Source organism: Vigna unguiculata, chromosome 7 (assembly GCF_004118075.2).
Source record: "Vigna unguiculata cultivar IT97K-499-35 chromosome 7, ASM411807v1, whole genome shotgun sequence".
Classification (NCBI taxonomy): domain Eukaryota; kingdom Viridiplantae; phylum Streptophyta; class Magnoliopsida; order Fabales; family Fabaceae; genus Vigna; species Vigna unguiculata.
Window position 1 is genome coordinate 39,842,358 of NC_040285.1, and position 20,079 is coordinate 39,862,436.

Genomic DNA, 20,079 nt, shown 5'->3' on the forward strand with positions numbered 1-20,079 from the left:
AAAATCTAACCTTATCAACTAGTGCCAACATGTCAACGTTTCAAAGCGAGCTCTAGAAAGTGAGAGAAAATACTCAGAAAAAAAATATTATATATTAAATATTGGTGGGACTCAGGACCCACTAAAATGAGAAAGTAAGAAAGCAGAGATAGAAGAATGGATGCACTGCATGAGCATCAGCATGTTCTGGAAACAAACAGTTAATTTGCCATTAATTTAAAACTTCAAAACTCATTCACAACCACCATTAAACCATGTCCACTGTTCATCTCAATCTCTCTGTGTCTCTCTTCCTTTAACTGTGGTATCATCTTCTTTTCTCTTTCAATTGCAATAGCTCATTCTCAGTAGTGATTTTTGTTTTATGTTATCAGTGTTGGTATTTTCAGTAATTTTATTACATTTATCTAGGAAAGCGCATTCTTCAATCTCAGGACAGAATTTTCAGAACACTCTTCACCGTGTGTGAGTGATTGCTTTGCTAGTGTCTTTTCAGAACATATCTGTTTGACATCATTAGTTCTTTCTTGTCCATTAATTAATTGAACTTGTGTCTTTTTTGGTTAGTTTGGTAATTGATAGGAAAGGGTGATACATGAAGAGGAGATACTGTTATTGGTGATAGATATTCTTGATTGATTCTTCAGAGTGTGTGTGTGTTGTGTGTGTGAGAGAGAGATAGAGTTATGGCATGGCTTAGAGTTGCTTCCAGCATAGCAAAACATGAAGCAATTAGGAGAAATCTCTATGGAGGTGGAGCACTGTATTGTGGGAAAAGAACCACCACAGTCCTTCCATCAACAAGTAGAATTAGAAACTTACACAGCACAGTTTTCAAATCCAGAGAACAAACTGCTCCTGTTCCTCGCCCCGTGCCCCTTTCTAAACTAACAGACAATTTCTTGGATGGGACAAGTAGTGTCTATTTAGAGGAGCTTCAAAGGGCTTGGGAAGCTGATCCAAACAGTGTTGATGAGTCCTGGGACAATTTCTTCAGGAACTTTGTGGGTCAGGCTTCTACCTCCCCTGGAATTTCTGGACAAACAATTCAGGAGAGTATGCAATTGCTGTTGCTGGTGAGAGCATACCAGGTTAACGGCCACATGAAAGCCAAGCTAGATCCTTTGGGTCTGGAAGAACGAAAAGTCCCTGATGAGTTAGACCTTGCCTTTTATGGATTCACCGAGGCTGATCTTGACAGAGAATTCTTTCTGGGGGTGTGGAAGATGTCTGGGTTTTTGTCTGAGAATCGTCCTGTGCAGACTCTGAGGTCCATTTTGACACGGCTTGAGCAAGCCTACTGTGGAAGCATTGGGTATGAGTACATGCACATACCGGATCGTGGGAAGTGTAATTGGCTTAGGGATAGAATTGAGACCCTTACACCAACACAGTATAATCGTGAGCGTCGTGAGGTTATCTTTGATAGGCTTGCCTGGAGTACACTTTTTGAAAATTTCTTGGCCACCAAGTGGACATCTGCAAAGAGATTTGGGCTTGAAGGGGGAGAGAGTATTATTCCTGGTATGAAAGAAATGTTTGATCGAGCATCTGATCTTGGGGTTGAGAGTATTGTTATGGGAATGGCACATAGAGGAAGATTGAATGTTTTGGGTAATGTAGTTCGGAAGCCACTTCGTCAGATTTTCTGCGAGTTTAGTGGTGGACAACCTGCGGATGAAGCTGGACTCTACACAGGAACTGGTGATGTTAAATATCACTTGGGAACATCCTATGACCGACCAACAAGGGGTGGGAAGAGGATACATCTGTCATTGGTGGCAAATCCTAGTCACTTGGAAGCAGTGAACCCACTTGTTGTTGGAAAAACTCGAGCGAAGCAGTATTACTCAAATGATAAGGACAGAATGAAGAACATGGGGGTTTTGATTCATGGAGATGGTAGTTTTGCTGGACAAGGTGTGGTCTATGAAACACTTCATCTTAGTGCTCTTCCAAATTACACTACTGGTGGGACTATACACATTGTGTTCAACAACCAAGTTGCATTTACAACCGACCCCAAATCAGGAAGATCTTCACAGTACTGCACTGATGTTGCCAAAGCCTTAAATGCTCCCATCTTTCATGTGAATGGTGATGATGTGGAAGCTGTTGTTCATGTCTGTGAACTTGCAGCTGAATGGCGCCAAACTTTCCATTCGGATGTGGTTGTTGACTTGGTTTGTTACCGTCGATTTGGCCACAACGAGATTGATGAACCATCTTTCACACAGCCTAAAATGTATAAGGTTAGCTCTTTTCTTTTTTACTGTACATGTTTCTTTTTCACTAGTCCATCAATTTTTTTCAACTTTCTTTGCTATATTAGGTCATCCGAAACCATCCATCAGCTCTTGAGATCTACCAGAAAAAGCTTTTGGAATCTGGGGAGCTGAGACGAGAAGACATTGATAAGATACATAAAAAGGTGACATCAATTCTAAATGATGAATTTTTAGCTAGCAAAGATTATGTTCCGAAAAGAAGAGATTGGCTTTCAGCATATTGGTCTGGTTTCAAGTCACCCGAACAAATTTCACGCATCCGGAACACTGGGTATGATAAATTATTATTAATGATGCTTTGAATCTTTTCTGTTGTAGCATAGAAGCTGAAATCTATGGTCTATCCTGTGCAGGGTGAAACCAGAGATCTTGAAAAATGTAGGGAAAGCAATCACGCTGTTACCTGAAAATTTTAATCCCCATAAAGCGGTGAAGAGAATTTATGAACAGCGTTCCCAAATGGTTGAAACAGGAGAAGATATTGACTGGGGATTTGCTGAGGCTCTTGCTTTTGCAACATTGATTGTTGAAGGAAACCATGTTCGGTTAAGCGGTCAGGACGTTGAAAGGGGAACGTTTAGTCATCGCCATGCTGTAGTTCATGATCAGACAACTGGAGAGAGATATTGCCCCCTTGACCATGTCATAATGAATCAAAATGAAGAGATGTTTACTGTTAGTAACAGGTAATATGCTTTTAACACACATATACTAAATCTTGTTAAAAAGAACATAAACCAGGTTTGTATGATTGTTTTTCTGTCTTGTGTTTCTCATGTGTCTTCAGCTTCTAAAATTTGAATTCATATCTGTCTTAAGTGCTCATCCCTATCTGTTTATATGACATGTTTTACAGTAGATTGTAATGTATGTGATACTTTGCCAAAGCTGTATTGACCATTTAGAAGTATATTTTTAGTTTTCTTGATGAAATTTATTGATGAACCTTTTCATAAACAATTAATGATGGTTAAATAGATCTTTCATTGAATTTTTCTTTCTGCAAGTGCCTGCAGATGTAATTACTCTCCTGTCATCATGTTCATTTCAAATTTCAATGCCTTACTTATCACATGTACTATCGCAGAATACTGGAATTAGAGTTGTTGTTCAACCTATACAATGACAATGATGTTGTGCGTCTTTATGTTGATGAAACTTCATCTCTCCCATAAATCATAATAAATATCAGTATAATTCATTTAATACTTTAATAAAGTGTGAAATGCATGCTCAACAAAGGATAGATGGTATTCTATGAATCTCTTAACTAATTAATCTTTCATGCAATATGCAGCTCACTTTCTGAGTTTGGTGTTCTTGGATTTGAATTGGGTTACTCAATGGAAAATCCAAATTCATTGGTGATCTGGGAGGCTCAGTTTGGTGATTTTGCTAATGGGGCTCAAGTTATATTTGATAATTTCTTGAGTTCTGGTGAGTCTAAGTGGCTCCGTCAGACTGGGCTTGTTGTGTTACTCCCTCATGGTTATGATGGACAAGGACCTGAGCATTCAAGTGGAAGACTGGAACGCTTTCTTCAGGTGCTCTTCTATAAATTTGTGTTCTAATTCTCAACGAATAACTTGAATAATTGTCTCTTGTTGCTTGCTTGTGAAGTTTCTATCTTATGTTTTTTCACTCTTGATAGTATTTAAACGTTTTCATTAATTTATTCGCAGATGGCTGATGACCATCCTTATACTATTCCTGAGATGGATCCTACTCTTCGGAAACAAATTCAGGAGTGTAATTGGCAGATTGTGAATGTTACAACTCCTGCAAATTTTTTCCATGTTTTACGTCGGCAGGTTTGTAGTTGATACCATGGTTTAGTTGATGTTAGTTTTGTCACTTGATTTTTGGTACTTAGTTTCTCACTGTTGCACTGTTTTCTTCCAGATACACAGGGATTTCCGCAAACCTCTTATAGTAATGTCCCCTAAGAACCTGCTTCGTAGTAAGGTTTGCAGATCACATTTATCCGAGTTTGATGATGTTCAAGGACACCCCGGTTTTGACAAACAGGGAACCAGATTTAAGCGTCTCATAAAAGACCAAAATAATCACAAGGACGTTGAAGGGGGTATAAGACGTTTAGTACTTTGCTCTGGAAAGGTGTGTGATCCTGATTGGAATGTGTTTGTATATTTTAAGTAGTTTTACAGCTACGACTTATCACTGTTTTCTGACATGCTTTTGTAACTATCAATGTCTTGTATTCCTTGCAGGTTTACTATGAACTTGATGAACAGCGAACAAAAGAAGATGCAAAGGATGTTGCAATATGTAGGGTGGAACAGCTCTGTCCTTTCCCTTATGATCTTGTCCAACGAGAGCTTAAACGATATCCAAGTAAGTGGTCTTTCGAAAATGGTTGTATTTTTAATTTTTGTGACGTTGAAGCTTTGGTGTCTGTTACTGTTATTAGTTATTAGTTATTTTACATTATAGTTCATTGTGTTTTTGGCAGATGCGGAGGTTGTGTGGTGTCAAGAAGAGCCAATGAACATGGGTGGATACACATATGTTTTACCTCGGCTCGTAACTTCCATGAAGGGTGTAGGTAGAGGAGGCTATGAAGATGTTAAATATGCTGGTCGTGCTCCTTCTGCAGCAACAGCTACTGGTTTCCTCAAGGTTCACCATAAGGAGCAGGCTGAGCTAGTTCACAAAGCCATTCAACCAGAACCAATCAATTTCCCTTACTGAGCCACACCATATTCATGGTTTCTGCACCAGTTTTAAGCCACTATCCATTTGATAGTGTCTATAATTTAGATTTCACCATGGGTAAAGGGTTTATCCAATTGTTTTAGCATATAGCTATGTTGTTCCCCCTGTTGTATTGATCCTTTGTAATAGTCTTTCATAGGTTTTATACTCTTATTTATGCATTAGTTTGGAATATCTTTCTCGGTTACCAGACCTTAATTTGAGTCATTTCTTAAGTCCCACATAGGTTATAGTAGATAACAGTCACTTGATATTGCATTATAAAATGAAACTCCTAGCATTGTCCAACTCATACCTTTCTCGGCCTTTTGGCTAAGATCAAGTGTAGTATCTGTTCTTATCAGTTTAATATCTGATATGTGGGCCAATGGTCCACACGATATTAAATTAATTTTTTAAATGGGGAAGGGCCACAACAGTAGCTTGCTACTGGGTCCTTCAAGTGTCGCTCTTGTGTTGCACTACAGCATGGGCCTGGCACACCCTTCAAGCTAGTTTCATTATTTATTTTCTCACTCTCTTAGGTAGTGTTGAAATTTTTAATTTTGTTTGTGAGTTTCAAGTGCTTTGAACTCTCTTCTTGATATTGTTTAGAGTCTTTAATTTATTTTTTGCTGTTGTAAAAGCGAAAAATATTAATAGAATTGATACATGTTATTTTTATAAACTATTCACGCATTATTATGGACGAATAAAAGTTATTTTATAGTAGGATTTATACAATTATCTAGAAAAAATATTTGTAATTACTAATTAGTTGGTTTTGTTATTAGGTGGGGTAATTAAAGATTGATATATTATTATTAATATTTTAGTTATCTAAGTCTTTCCAAAGAAATTAAATATTAAAGTAACTTACAGTTTAAAGTTCCTCAAAAACAGTTCCTAAGATAAGTTAAAGGGTGAACCCTGGAATGTTAATTATTTTGATTTTGATTTTCTAACATATATTGATGAGTGTTTTCTTAATTTTAAATTATATTATTTTATAACAAATGATTTAAAATATGTAATACTGATTTCTAAATAACTTTAATGGTAGATTTTTAAATAAAAAATTTAATAGAACTTGATTAACAAGTTTGAATTTATTCATGAAGTGAAATGAGTTTTGTGGTTTAACAATAAAACATGTGACTCTTTTTGTATTCTTCTTTACATGTGCTACTTGATCTTGATTAAAATGTAACTGATTGAGAATTGTGACTGTTTTTATGTATTCTCATCTAACAATTATTTTCTCTAAAGGAATATTTAATTCCTTGAAGACTTTTTTCACATTATTTCAAGATTAGTTCTAACATAATTTTCCCATTTTTTAAGTACAAAAGAAGGTATAATCTTTAAAAAATAAAAGAAATCCAAAAAATATTATTACTAATTTTTTTTTCAGATAGATACTTTTAAAGACAATCAACTAGGAAAATAGTTAATGTCTAAATAGTACCATAAAATGCGTAGACTCACCTATAAAAAATGTATTATAAAAGTCTGATATATTTTATTTTTCACAAGCTGTTTATCAACTTATATTTGTCTACTTACCTATCCAAGACTAAAAGTTCATTTTAAATCATACTATTTTATTTTCATAATAAATTATACATCCATTTATTTCTATCTACTTATTTATCACCATAATAAAAATTCATTTAACATATTAACATTTATATAAGTCTTATTTTTTTAGTTTTTTTAATATCAATAATAATAATAATAATCATTCAAAAACAACTAAAAATGTAGAAATAACTTATAGTTCCCCAAAACAATGCATTGTGAAGGCTTATTGAGAGATAAGTTAATGACTAAATCATGGAAGGGATAAATATGTTTTTGGTCCTTCAAGCTTTAATGAAATTTGGAATTAGTCTCTCTTTAAAATTTTTGACCAATTTAGTCATTCATTTTTAAAAATGCATGAATTTAGTCTTTTTAACCAAATTTTGTTAAGTTTATCTGATGTTTCAACCGTATTTTATGATAGTATTTGAATTATTTACACCGTTTGACACATTTTTGTTTTAATATTAACTCAAATGTTATTATAAAATACGTTTAAAATGTCAAATAAACTTATCAAAAATTTGTAAGAACTAAATCCACGCATTTTTTAAACTAAATTGGTATAAAATTTCGAAAAGGAACTAATTTTAAAATTCACTTAAATTTGTGGGACTAAAAACACATTTAACCCATCATGAAATGAAATGTTATAATTTAATGATGATTAAAGTTTAAAATAATGTAATATCCTGGTTCCAATTCAAGATATAATAAAAGAAAGCTAACTAACGTCAAATAATAATTTTTTAATAGCAGATTTTTAAATAAAATGTTTAATACAACTTGATAAACAAATTTGAATTTATTTATGAAGTCAAATGGGTCATTACATTTAAAGTGAGTTAACTATTCTTTGAATTTAATTTAATTATCAATTCAGTATGTTGCACAAAACTCAATTACAAGGACAACCTAGGATTTGTTAAGCACTCTGCCACTAGTCTCATAATTAGTTAACTATAGAGTTACCAGTTTTAGCTTGAGTACTGATCATGGGACTGGATTACACAATGCAGTGGTGAATCCCACATAGACTATAATATATAACAGTCCCTTGATGTTGTATTATAAAAGCAGTCTCACAACATAAGAGAACTCATACCTTTCTCGGCCTTTTGGCTAAGATCAAGTGTAGTATCTGTTCTTATCAGTTTAATATCTGATATGTGGACCAATGGCCCACACGATATTAAATTAATTTTTTAAAGGGGAAGGTCCAAAACAATGGCTTGCTATTGGGGCTTTCAAGTGTCGCCTTTGTGTTGCACTATAACATGGGCCTGGCACACCCTCTAATATAGTTTCATAATTTTCTGTTCACCTTACGAACTAGATTCATTGTTTTGTGTTGTGTGTTCCATGTGCCTTGAATTTGAATTTTATGTGAATAATTAATTAAGTTTCAAATGTACATTGCTACTTGTTAATATTTAATTAATGTATTATATTTAGTTATATATAATATATGTAGACATACATAAACCATCCAATGTAAAATTCTTTCATATATACAAGGTGATCCCTTAATTCTTTCAGGAATGTAAACTTACACGATAGAAGATAAAAAGAGAAGAAATTAAACAAATTAAAACAGATGCATGTGTGATTTGACTTTAAGTACTCTTCTATTCTCCATGTTCTCCACTTTATTTATTTGTTTCTTTAGGAGATTGTCACACATCTTTTACTTTTTAATCTCAATTTTTTATTTTATCTCTCAAGGAGAAGTTAATACTCATAGTTGGCACTAACTAAATACCAAACTTCACTTAACTCCACTAATTTTTAGGAGTTAAATCTTACATAGATCTCAAGTTTCCTATTGTTTACATAAATAAATCTTAATGTACACCAACATATTAGATACAATTAATCAATACGAAAGACAACATAAATCGTGAGATAACATTATCTAATGAAAAATGAAGTGATAACACCACTTCTATAGCTGACTTTTGACCATATTCAATGTCATTAGTTAATAACTCTTTATTCAAACTCTCATTCAAAAGTGATGGTGTCACCACAACAAACACACCCTATAAATATATATGTTGTACAGTTATAAGGCATTACTATTCAAAGTTATATAATAATTTTTTTTTATCAATAAATATTAGTTATTAGTTTATTATTGTTCTGGTATACCCAATAAATCTCACATCATTTAGAAGTCGAGGTCAAACGAAGTTTAAATATTTCTACTTCCCTCCACTTTTTGAGACGTCTTTTAAGGACAAAAGTATGACATACAATACCTTTTTCTTGAACTCACCAAATCAATTATAACTCTAAAATGCTTATATAACGGAGACAAGATGAATAATTTATGTTTCTAATAATATCGTATTCAATCAATGTATGAACTTCGGTGAGCAAAAACAGATGCAGCACGTTAGAGTAATATTCCATTTTCCTTGGTCAGACAGAGTCTAGAAGATAAATAGTTTTCCAAGTAAACAGCGCAGTCCAATACACCAACACTTCAATTCTATCTTATAGTGGCTGCCATCTAGAACAACCCCTTTTCTTAAACCATTACTATTATTTCAGAATTTCAGTCCAACAATTTTAAATACTATAAAATGTTTTGGTAGCTTTGAATTAGTTGAGTAAACATGAGCCTTGCAATGCTTACTTTCACAACAATCCAAAACAAGTCAAAGGAGAAACCCTAGTTCAATGCATCCAATACATTGCTTTTAAATTGCTCCATCACTCGTACTTGCTTACGTAACCCTTATTCAATTCAACAAAGTCACAAGCACAGTGTGTTTGTTGCACAGTACACGTTCACACAATATTACTCATACATATCTTCTTCACAAACTTCAACCATATCAATCAGAACAAGTGTCTCAAATCTTAATCTACCAAACAAAACCAACCTTATAAATATCACACACACCATACTCTTTCAAAGTCTCATATCACATTCCACACCTTTCTTTTTTCTTCTTTTCATAACCCTTTTCTCCATTTTCTCATATTATTTGAGGCACAGTGATGATGAAGAGAGAAAGAGAAGTTGATAGCGTAACCATGGCCAACTACTTGATGTTGCTTTCTGCAGGAGGGGAATTTGAGAACAGAAACTACTTGAACTACTCTTCCGGCCACCGTGTGTTTGAGTGCAAGACGTGTAAGAGGCAGTTTCCGTCGTTTCAAGCCCTTGGAGGGCACCGTGCGAGTCACAAGAAACCTAGGTTGACGATGGGAGAGAGTGAGCATAGCCATGTTCTTGATGCTTCACCACCAAAGCCTAAGACTCATGAGTGTTCAATCTGTGGTTTGGAGTTTGCGATAGGGCAAGCTTTGGGAGGACACATGAGACGCCATAGAACATCATCATCATCATCATCTTCAAATGGAAACATGAACAATGCTACCACTGTTCATAAAACTTCTTCAACAAAAATGAATAGCAGCAACGAGAGAGTTCTGTTTCCTGATTTGAATTTGACGCCATTAGAGAATGATTTGGAGTTTTTGAAGATCAGACAACCAGCTCCTTTGGTTCACTGCTTCAATTGAATATGTTCTTGTAGTGTAGGACACTGGTTTTTTGTTCCCTTTTTTCATTTATTTTACTCTTATGTAAATTTTATTTGTTCAGTTCTTGGTATATACATACATATATACTATATATATATATATGAGAAATACATGTTTGTAAGTCAATTCTGCTAAAATAGTTTAACTGAAGGCATGTTTCATCATGGCTTATATCATTAAGCTAATTAATTGTTCTGCAAGTGCTGTAATCTCAGGCCTGTTAAGCTTAATTTTTCTATTATACACTTAACAACGCAGAGGTTAATTAATTATTGTTGTTCCAAAACCTAAAATACAGCTATATTCCTTGTCATCTCACCACAAAAAACCCTAAAATATTTGAAAGATTTCAATCTTCTCTTCTCTTGAATACTAACATTGTTTAATTTGTAGGTCATTTTGCAGTTGTCATTAAACAAGATTATGAGATTGGTGTGATAATAAATTCAATTTTCAGAACGTGATTCATGGTGGAAACAATTCTATACAACCTAGCACTGCAAATTTAAAATTTTAAATACGAACTAAACTTTGATTTCTCTTTGTATATTTATTTAATCAAGTCAAAGGTTGCAAACATGCATGATGCACGTTCTCAAGGAAAACAAATACAAAACGGGTTTCTTAATAGGGAATAGAAAGTGATCTGCATAACTGCTTCTGATTATTCTAAATAACTTTTCCTTTATGTATAATTATTCAAAAAACACGTATCCTATTGGTAGTTCAAAATATGATGATGAAGGTAGAAGTTCCACGTCGACTAGAGATTAAATCATAATATATAAATAAGGTGCAAATCTTATCTTAAAAATTTAGTTTTGTGAGATTAAATTAGACATAACTTATTAACATTGAAATGCAAGTATATGTACTTGTCCCTGATGTACTTTGTAACTTTTAGTGATTCTGTCACTTAACGAAGAACAGATCCTTTCACTAGATTTTTTTCATAAAATATGAAAGAAAAATTCGTTGGAATGTTATTATGGGATTGATTTTGTATTATCCAATTTCCGTGGACATGATGGGAATCTAGAAGGTAACAATTTTTCAAATAGCAGTGCCGTGCAGTTGGTTCCAATGAAACCTTATCCTACAACAACAACAACCTGCGTACATCTAGAAACTTGTTTCATTCCCACTTTCAGTTCAAACTTTGTGTTCAACAATTTTAACCATTTTAATATTCGTGGCTACTACTAGCTAGAGTAAGCTAAATTTGAGCATGGATTCATTACAGGCTAGGGTTTTATGCTCCAAATACGAGTTTTGTAGGATTAATTATTGAAAAGAACTGGTAATTAGTATTAAAAGAATCTGGCTTTGAAAGAATTCATGTGGTAAAATTGATGATATAAGACATTTGAAAAGTTGGCTTCCAAGATGATTTAAAAGTTAAAAGTTTCCACTTATATATACATTACTAAAAATTTTCATATTACATGAGACTTTTTTTTGCAAAATTTTTAAAATGATTTGTAAAAAAAGATTTTTTTCTGTCATTTTTTCTAAAAATTTTAATTGACATGAAATTCTTTCGTAGGTAATCGTTTCTTACAAAATTATTAAATTTGTAAGTATTTCTTACAAAATTTGTTGCGAAAAGTATTTTATACAAAATATTTTGCAAGAAAATTGATAACAATTTTTTACAAAATTTTTTTCACAATAAAATTTGTAAGTATTTTCTACGAAAAAAATTTAAAATAAAACTGGCAGAAAATATATGAGTTTTTTAATAGTGATACACACAATACTTTACAAATATAATGGTTTTAGATAAGTACATTCTTTTATTGTTTAATTATTTTTCAATACTTAGTAGCTTTCATTAATGTTGAAATATCCTTCTTCTAAACAGTTTCTTCATAATTATGTTCTGGCTTCGTTCTTCTTCTATATGACCAGCGTAAACTATCATGACAATTTGGAATACTAGGTAATCGACAAATGCACGACAAGTTAACAAGGTTATATATATATATATATATATATATATATATATATATATATATATATATATATATATATATATATATATATATATATATATATATATATATCATTTTAGTACATTAATAATTATACTAATAAAAAGTAATTCTTATTTATTCAAGTAGATCAACATTTTTTTATTGTCTCAAATATAATAATTTTAATCAAACAAGTTTTCACAATTTTTTGCCCGGTATATCTACTACAAAATTATAATTTTACTTAATATAAAATTTTGACTATAACAAAATGTCTAATTAATAATCAATTTTAGTGTTTAACTTTTTTTTATATTTAAAATCTTGGTAATTAATATTAATAACCGATTTATAAATCAATACTGTACTAACCAATTTAAAAATCATTTTAGTTACCAATAACTTTAATTTATGAATTAATATATAAATGAGTTATTAATGACTAATTATCTTTTATCCCTAACATCGGTCATTAATTAGACATTATTAAAATCATTTTGTCATTACAAATTTTTATATATTTAAGTATATGAATAAATACTGTGTGTATTATTAACCGTGTAGAGAAAGTTACACCACGCTCAAGCTTAATTACTATATATAATTATCTTAATTATCGTACAAACAATCATTTCTGATTAGTTAAGTTCTATATTAATTTATTTTATGTCACTATAGAACACATGAAGTGTAAAAAGGTATATTATATTTATAAAAGATCCATAAAAAACTAAAATTTGACACATCGTAAGTTTTGACCTGATTTCATGGTACCTCACATGAATTATATACTAATTTACTACAAGTTACGTCAGGTAGGTGCACCAAGTTATTTATATATCTAGAAAATGTAGTTATCAATCTTAAACTTAGAAACATGGCACATAAGATGGGATTGCCAAGTCATAGAGTGTGCCAAAATTTTCCTTGGTTAACAACATTTCAACTATGTGCTTATGTACACCTTACACACTATTTCAACATTTTATCCTTCGTCATATTTAATAATTTCAGATTTTGTCTAAACTTACCAATTTTCCTTCTAATTTTTAGTCATATTCCATTAGAGACTTTTGGGAGCTATAATACAAACAATTATTTCTATTATCTCTTCAGGATTTATTCGGAGATTTAGAAAACATATTTGTTTTTTTGAATCTTTCAAGAGAGAATCACCGAGAAGATACAATATCAATGGATATGAGCCCAAACCCACGTATAAGGGATTCACACCACTCTTAACATAAAACCTTAAGATAATGAGTCTTTATCCTTATATAGTGCTTAACTTTCTCATTTTTACTCAATGTGAGATTTAAATTCGCACTTGAATTTCTGACAGTTTTTTATGTTTAAGTGACGCTTACTTTTTTTTACTTCAATTTAAAAAATGTGCTGTATGAATATTAGGCTTATTAAATAATAATATATGAACAGTTTCACATATGATATCTAAGACTTTTTTATATGTAATATTATTCTGTGTTTAGTTTGGACTTTTTTTAGGTGGTTTTTTGTCTTTTAGCTCGTTGAATCAAAGAAAAAACCTCTTACTTGGCTACAGTACGTGTGTTGTGATTTGTTTAATATGAGGTTGATTAGGACATGAAACTTACAACATTTTGGGAAGATATTCATAGATAGCTTGTTCTAGAAAGGTTGGTTTTCAGCAATGACATGGTCACGTTTGACAAAGAAAAGCATAACCAAAAAACAAAATAACTTGAACACTTTTCTCACTCATGAGGTAACCATGTAAAGGTTTCTACAAATACTAATATAAGACCAAATGTGTGCAAGAGAAAAATGGTAGTAGTCTCTACTTTGTTTAGCAGTTGAATTAAAAAAATTAGATAGATTAATTTTAGACTTAATATAACAAATTGTTTTCCTATATTTCTAACAATAATTCAATGTTTTTACTGTTTATTGTTTACTCAATGTGATCTTTATACTATTTTAAAAAGATATGTGTCCATTAAAAAGATGTGAACTCGTATTTACTTGTACAACTACTTTTCTTATTATATGTTTTTAGTTCAATTTTAGTAACTAATGATAAAAAACATTAAATTATTATAATGATAAAAAATGCTATTAAACCTTAATTTTATAGTTTTTAAATAAAGTTTTGAAGTTAATTGATATTTCATTATACAAATACAATTTACAAGAAATATTATTTTCACAAACATAACTATGTATATACGTTGGACTATAAAACCTAGGAATCTCCCCAACTACAAATGTGATCTATCTAAAATTTAACGTGTACACATGGTTGTTGAGTCAATATTAAATTATTTAACTGTTACATTAATAAAACAATTTATAAAATATTCTATTTATTTAAAATGTCTTGTATGGGTTGTTTTACCTGACAAATATATGTAGACTTTGTTAAAATATAATTATATCTTGTCTACCATTTAAAAAAAATTTATATATGCAATTTTTTATTTATTACATTTAAAAATAGCCACTTTATTTATAAGATATTACTTTTTGGAAGGTACACACCAACTGGCTGGAAAGAAGAGAATAAAAGTACAAAAAAGACAATTTGACTTGTATAGTTTGACCCGAACAGTCAACCACAAAAGTTAGTTTTTTTTTTTTTATATTTAATAAATATTGATTTTACAAAATTAGTAATTTCATTCCATCAATTTCATATAATGGTCGAAGCAATTGACTATTCAATTTTCCCACAATTTTTAATACCTTATTTTGTCACAGAAACAAATTAATTCATCATAAGAACATGCTCAACCTACAACATCTTAGATGTGTGAATTTAATATATATTATTAATTAGAATACTTTTTTAGGTTTGCAAAAGCAATATTAAATATAATAAAATTAAAATATCGCACTGTGATTTAGTCAAAGTTATATAAACTATTTAAGATATATCGTAATAATATATACTTTATGCTTAGCCGTGTCATTCCATTCCAGTTATTTTATATATTTTTTTTATATATTATAGGATAAAAAATTTTATAAAATTCGAGAATGCATCATTAATATAGTTTTAGTAATAAAGTTTTTTTTTTTTATTTTCTACAAGCATTAAAAATATATTATATTAATATTTTAGAAAAATTAATGTATTTTAATACTTCAAAATCAGTGACTATTATAGTATTTTCAAGATACAACATATAAAAGCAACAAAAAAAAACAAAGAATCCAAATTTAAAATAATATTTAAATTCTAAATATTTTAATATTTATAATAAATGTCCTGATGAAGTATTACGTAATTGATATAACTTGTAATACATGTACAAATAGTTGAATTCCTTATAATTAGATTTTAATGTTTTAACACAAATTTACATGGCGAGAACAAATTCTAGGATTCACTGTGAACGAGTTTATTTCATGTTAAAACAAACACACAACTAGACAAATAGGAGGCTATTAAGATACTAAACTATTATTAACATTTGACATCTTTTAAGTGGCACAATTTTATGCAACATAAATGCAAAAAGTGTACTTTCTGAAAAGTAATTTCATTTTAAGTTAATAACTACAAGCAAAACTCAATTAATTTTGAAGATAAATGAAGTTATAAAGAGAAATTTTTACCAACTAATTACTATTTAATGAATATAAATTAATTAGAATTTCTTTAAAACTTATAATTAATTAAAAAATCATTTCAAATAAACAATATAAATTTTTTATTAATTTAAAACTATTTACTTTTTTATTCATACAAATCAATATAGATGTAACATATATTTTAAAATATAAAGTATTAATCATTTAATCGTTCTATTATTTTTTAGAAAATTTAATACAAACAATCATAATAATTTTACTCTGATCAACTTTTATATGTGTGATTGGACCTGGATTTTATAAGACCCATTCATAGGAACTTTCACTTTTCTATAATGAATTTTCTTCATGTTATTGTAAATTGTAATGTGAATGTTAGTTAGAATCAATGCAGTAGTGGGATCTACCAACCCCCCAACCATTACTTAAATCCCCAATTTTCAAACATTTACTTCTCAAAATCTCAACTTTCTCCCAACCTAATATCCCCAATCAATGGAACAATCAAAATTCTATCACCCACAACAACTATTGGAACCCTAGGACTCATGGTTCCCCAAACCCAAAACCAGATTCAAAATCCTAATAACCAATTGAAAAACAATCAATGTTCTATTAAAAGTTATACAAAAATATATTCTGTTCCATTGATATATTCCAAAAAAAAATAGTTATCCAAAATATATTGTAAAAAACATTTGAATTACATATGTTAGATAACAAATAAAGGGACGAGAGGTGTTCTAAAATGTATAATCTAGAACAGTATCCAACATAGAATAGTAACATATATTCATTCCAAAATGAGGTATCAACCATTATAGAATAGTAACAAAAGGCATTATGTAACTATCATTTTAAAATTACTTAGAATAAACACCGTTCACATAATTCTGGATAAGAAATTGTAGAAAAAAATGCATTTGATCACGTGTAATCTAAAACATAATTTTTAATATTATGTATATTTTACAAAAAGAAAAAAATAAAATTACAATTTTAAAAGATTGGGAAAATAGCACAATTCTTTGATTTTAATTTAATTGATCCTCAAACTTAATCACATTATGATACCTTGAACTTTGATTTTGTTCAAATTGATACTTAACTTTTATTGTTTTTGTAAATAGATACCCAGCATATTAATTTTATTCTAATTAATCGATAAAACTTATCAATCTTTTATAATATATATTTTCCCTAGTAAGTTTGATTTTAATCGTTTACATTAAATGTCATTAATATTTAATTTTCTTACCTGGGATTATAATTCATTTTTCATATGTAAAAAACATGATAAAAACAAGAATTCAGATGAAATTAAAAAATAAAATTAAAATGTCTATTCGACTTTTACAAATAAATTCTAATTGTTAATGTAAAATTCTAGAATTTCTTAAAAATGTAATACTTTGGTTTAACTTGTTGCTTAAGTCATTTTATCGTCTAAAAAATTAAGTTTATCAGTTTGAAGAGTCATATGTAGAAACTATGGATCCTGAACTACTAAAAATTTCAACAATATTAAAATTTTGAAAACTTACTCAAAAACATCGTATTTAATTTAATTTAATTTAAATGAATCAATTTATTAACAATACAAATTTAATAAAATTATTTAGTTTAAATATTTTACTGAAAATTATTTATGAAAAAAATTGGTACGCTTTAAGGATTAATTACAACATTTTAGGTGTTTATACAAAAAGAAAAACAATAAAGTTTAAGGATCAAATTGGAACAAAATTAAAATTAACAAAATCTAATAATAAATAAGATGAATTAATAAAATTAGCGTTCAACCAAATTATAGTTTACGATGTTGATTAAATAACTTTTCCTCTAAAAGGATAACGAAATGCGAATTGGTAAAATTATAAGAGCTAAATATAAATACCCTTCCTTAAACTCTAAAAAAAAACTATTTTCCTAAAAAATATGGAGATGTGAAGTAAAACATGCGTATAAGAAGAAAAAGCCTTTTATATTTCCTTTTCTTATTTTCTTTCGTCCAGTAACATGTAAAGTGATAAAATGAAAATACTGCGGTGGGTTAGGACATGTTTGAAGTTATTGATGAGAAATGCAAAACGTAAATATGAATATTTTTTCTAATCGCATTCTATCATATCATTCAAACAATAGAATGAAGCATTTATTCCATTCCATCTTATGTGCCTCTACTAATCCAAACATATAGCCTTAGATTTTCATATTCACACTTCAATGTTCTTAACCATATATAATCAGATAAACCTATACACAGGAGGTTTTTAGTCTGGCTAGTCCTAAAAGACAGAACCCAACACTGGTCGTTCCTAAAACAGAGCTTATGCCTTTCTTTGTTAAAAAGTAGAACAAGAAAACCTAATGTGTAATTTGCTAAGTGTGGATATTGATTCTTAGAAAACCACTTCATGTTAGACTCACTCTCATAGTTGTAGAACATGTCAAAGACATGCCAGAACAATGGAGCAACAAATGTTTTGAAACAAACTCATGATAACAGAACATTTCTACTGTCAGATGTTTCTGCACTCTGTTACATATTATTGACAGCTTTGTATAGCAAAGCTTTGTAATTTGAATTTTGAATTTCCTTTTACTGGTTTTATACTCAGCTATACTTAGTTGTAGTAAACATACGAGGCACCTGAACTAAGGGTTACCCTACAATCTCTCACTAAAATTCTTCCACGACAACAACTTCCATCCTCTGCACCATAATGTGAGAATGAGTGTGGGTCACTAGGGAGAACCATTGGGGAAGAAACTGTGACATGGATCAGAGTTTTCATCGGAAAGCCCGAGGGGGATTCATAAGTTATAATCTATATTAATAGGACGCATAAAACAACTGGTTTGAATTGATCAACACATTATCATGCAACCAGTGATTCAGGTGAACCAAATCTGAAATTAAATTGAATCAGAACATGCCAGAAGTGAATATAAACTCTGAAGCCAATAATTGAGAATAATTTTAGTCTGCTTTTAGATTTCATCGTTTCTGTTTTAAAATGTGCTATCCAGTAGTTTCACAGTCGATAAACGTACAACATATGCATAATTCAGATTGATAAACATATGCATAATTCAGATTGTAAATAAATTGAAGCATAGAAACAGAATAGAAGTGAAGGTGTGATCTAAGAGAGTGAAGCAGTGAGTTAATTAGGGTTTTGAGGATGATCTTGGGGGTTACCGAATTTTTCTTTGAATGAATTCTGGCGCTGCAACCACATCATGTGACCCTGAAATTGGAAACGCAAAACACAAGAAATAGATGAAGAATTGAAGAGAAGAGATGAGAATAAGGATTGATTAGAATATAGGGTAACCTACCTTACCTGAAGAGCTGCAGCCCAAGCAATGATGAAAGATGCCATCCAAAATTTCTTGTCCTTCACAACATTTTTCAATTCCATTCTCATTCCAATTCAATTTCAATTTCAGTGGCTTCTTCGCCTTTGAATTCCTTCTTCCCTAATGCAGAGAAATCACAACGTCATTTTCTTTAAACTCTTCTCTTTGAACAATACCAGGCCACCCAGATAGCCCAATTATATATTTTCCTTCTTTCATGAGGCCCAAATATTTCAAATCTAAAGCTAACTGCTGCTCTTATATCCAAAAATAACTAAATATTTGTAAAATGTAACTATTTTTTCATATTTAAAATAATTATTGTATTTGATACCTATTTTAAAATAATTTAAAACATTATACTCTATTAAGTTATCCTGAACCTTATGTGCATTTCTTTCACTTAGTTACAGCAAGAACATACATTCTCTCATGTTAATTTTTCATTTTATAATCTTCTCTACTAACATTTTTAGAAGAAAATAAAAAATAAAAAATTTATATATGGATAAAAGTTACCATGCATATATATATATATATATATATATATATATATATATATATATATATTTCAAACTATAAAAAATACTTACTTTATTTTTCGAAGAGAATTAAAGTTTATTCAACCAAACAAATAATGATGAAGTCTATGTTTATCTCTTCTTGTGTATACACAAATTTAACAAGGTCAAACTATTATCTTTTATGAAAAAGAAAAATAGATCCATAATGATATAATATTGTAAATTATAAATATTAAAATATAAATTTGTAAAGTTTACAGTTCAATCTTTTTTGTAAATCAGAGAGTAAGTAATATAATGTTTTCTGATGCTTTATATGATTGACAGCAATAACTATGAGAATGAGTAATATATAAGTTTTAAATGTATATTTATTTTGTTTTTATTATCATACTTATCCTTATCTTAAATAATTAATACACTACTAAGATACTCTTAATTTATTTAATATTTTATTTTAAAATTTATGTAATTACAATTATTAGTTTTATT

The 20,079-nt window shown here is 29.9% G+C and overlaps 3 protein-coding genes and 2 non-coding genes across 5 annotated transcripts; 4 read left to right on the forward strand and 1 right to left on the reverse strand.

Annotated features, from left to right (window-relative positions):
* The first annotated feature begins 134 nt into the window (after positions 1-134).
* LOC114191772 (2-oxoglutarate dehydrogenase, mitochondrial-like) lies at positions 135-5,515 on the forward strand. Its single transcript, XM_028081153.1, has 10 exons — positions 135-304; positions 412-465; positions 568-2,252; positions 2,333-2,559; positions 2,642-2,974; positions 3,586-3,832; positions 3,971-4,099; positions 4,191-4,406; positions 4,520-4,643; positions 4,762-5,515. Exons 3-10 carry the CDS (start codon positions 687-689, stop codon positions 4,998-5,000), a joined length of 3,081 nt encoding a protein of 1,026 aa, XP_027936954.1. The 5' UTR covers positions 135-304; positions 412-465; positions 568-686; the 3' UTR covers positions 5,001-5,515.
* LOC114192843 lies at positions 5,316-5,512 on the forward strand. The gene has a single exon (XR_003606162.1). It is a non-coding gene; the product is annotated as a U2 spliceosomal RNA (small nuclear RNA).
* A 2,173-nt stretch (positions 5,516-7,688) lies between the features above and the next one.
* Positions 7,689-7,884, forward strand: LOC114192853. Its single transcript, XR_003606172.1, has one exon. It is a non-coding gene; the product is annotated as a U2 spliceosomal RNA (small nuclear RNA).
* Positions 7,885-9,198: 1,314 nt separating this feature from the next.
* LOC114190752 (zinc finger protein ZAT11-like) lies at positions 9,199-10,242 on the forward strand. Its single transcript, XM_028079758.1, has one exon. It carries the CDS (start codon positions 9,597-9,599, stop codon positions 10,122-10,124), a length of 528 nt encoding a protein of 175 aa, XP_027935559.1. The 5' UTR covers positions 9,199-9,596; the 3' UTR covers positions 10,125-10,242.
* Positions 10,243-18,668: 8,426 nt separating this feature from the next.
* Positions 18,669-19,137, reverse strand: LOC114191446 (the record flags this gene model as incomplete). Its single annotated transcript, XM_028080617.1, has 2 exons — positions 18,669-18,951; positions 19,048-19,137. Coding segments are annotated over 2 exons (174 nt in total), but the record flags the coding sequence as incomplete, so codon positions are not given.
* Positions 19,138-20,079: the final 942 nt, after the last annotated feature.

Bases quoted from the DNA above. Each gene is read 5' to 3' on its own strand.
- LOC114191772 (XM_028081153.1), top strand. From the start codon at position 687: ATGGCATGGCTTAGAGTTGCTTCCAGCATAGCAAAACATGAAGCAATT. The intron at 2,560-2,641 runs GTATGATAAATT...TATCCTGTGCAG, and splicing joins TCACGCATCCGGAACACTGG to GGTGAAACCAGAGATCTTGA. The intron at 4,407-4,519 runs GTGTGTGATCCT...TATTCCTTGCAG, and splicing joins TAGTACTTTGCTCTGGAAAG to GTTTACTATGAACTTGATGA.
- LOC114190752 (XM_028079758.1), top strand. From the start codon at position 9,597: ATGATGAAGAGAGAAAGAGAAGTTGATAGCGTAACCATGGCCAACTAC.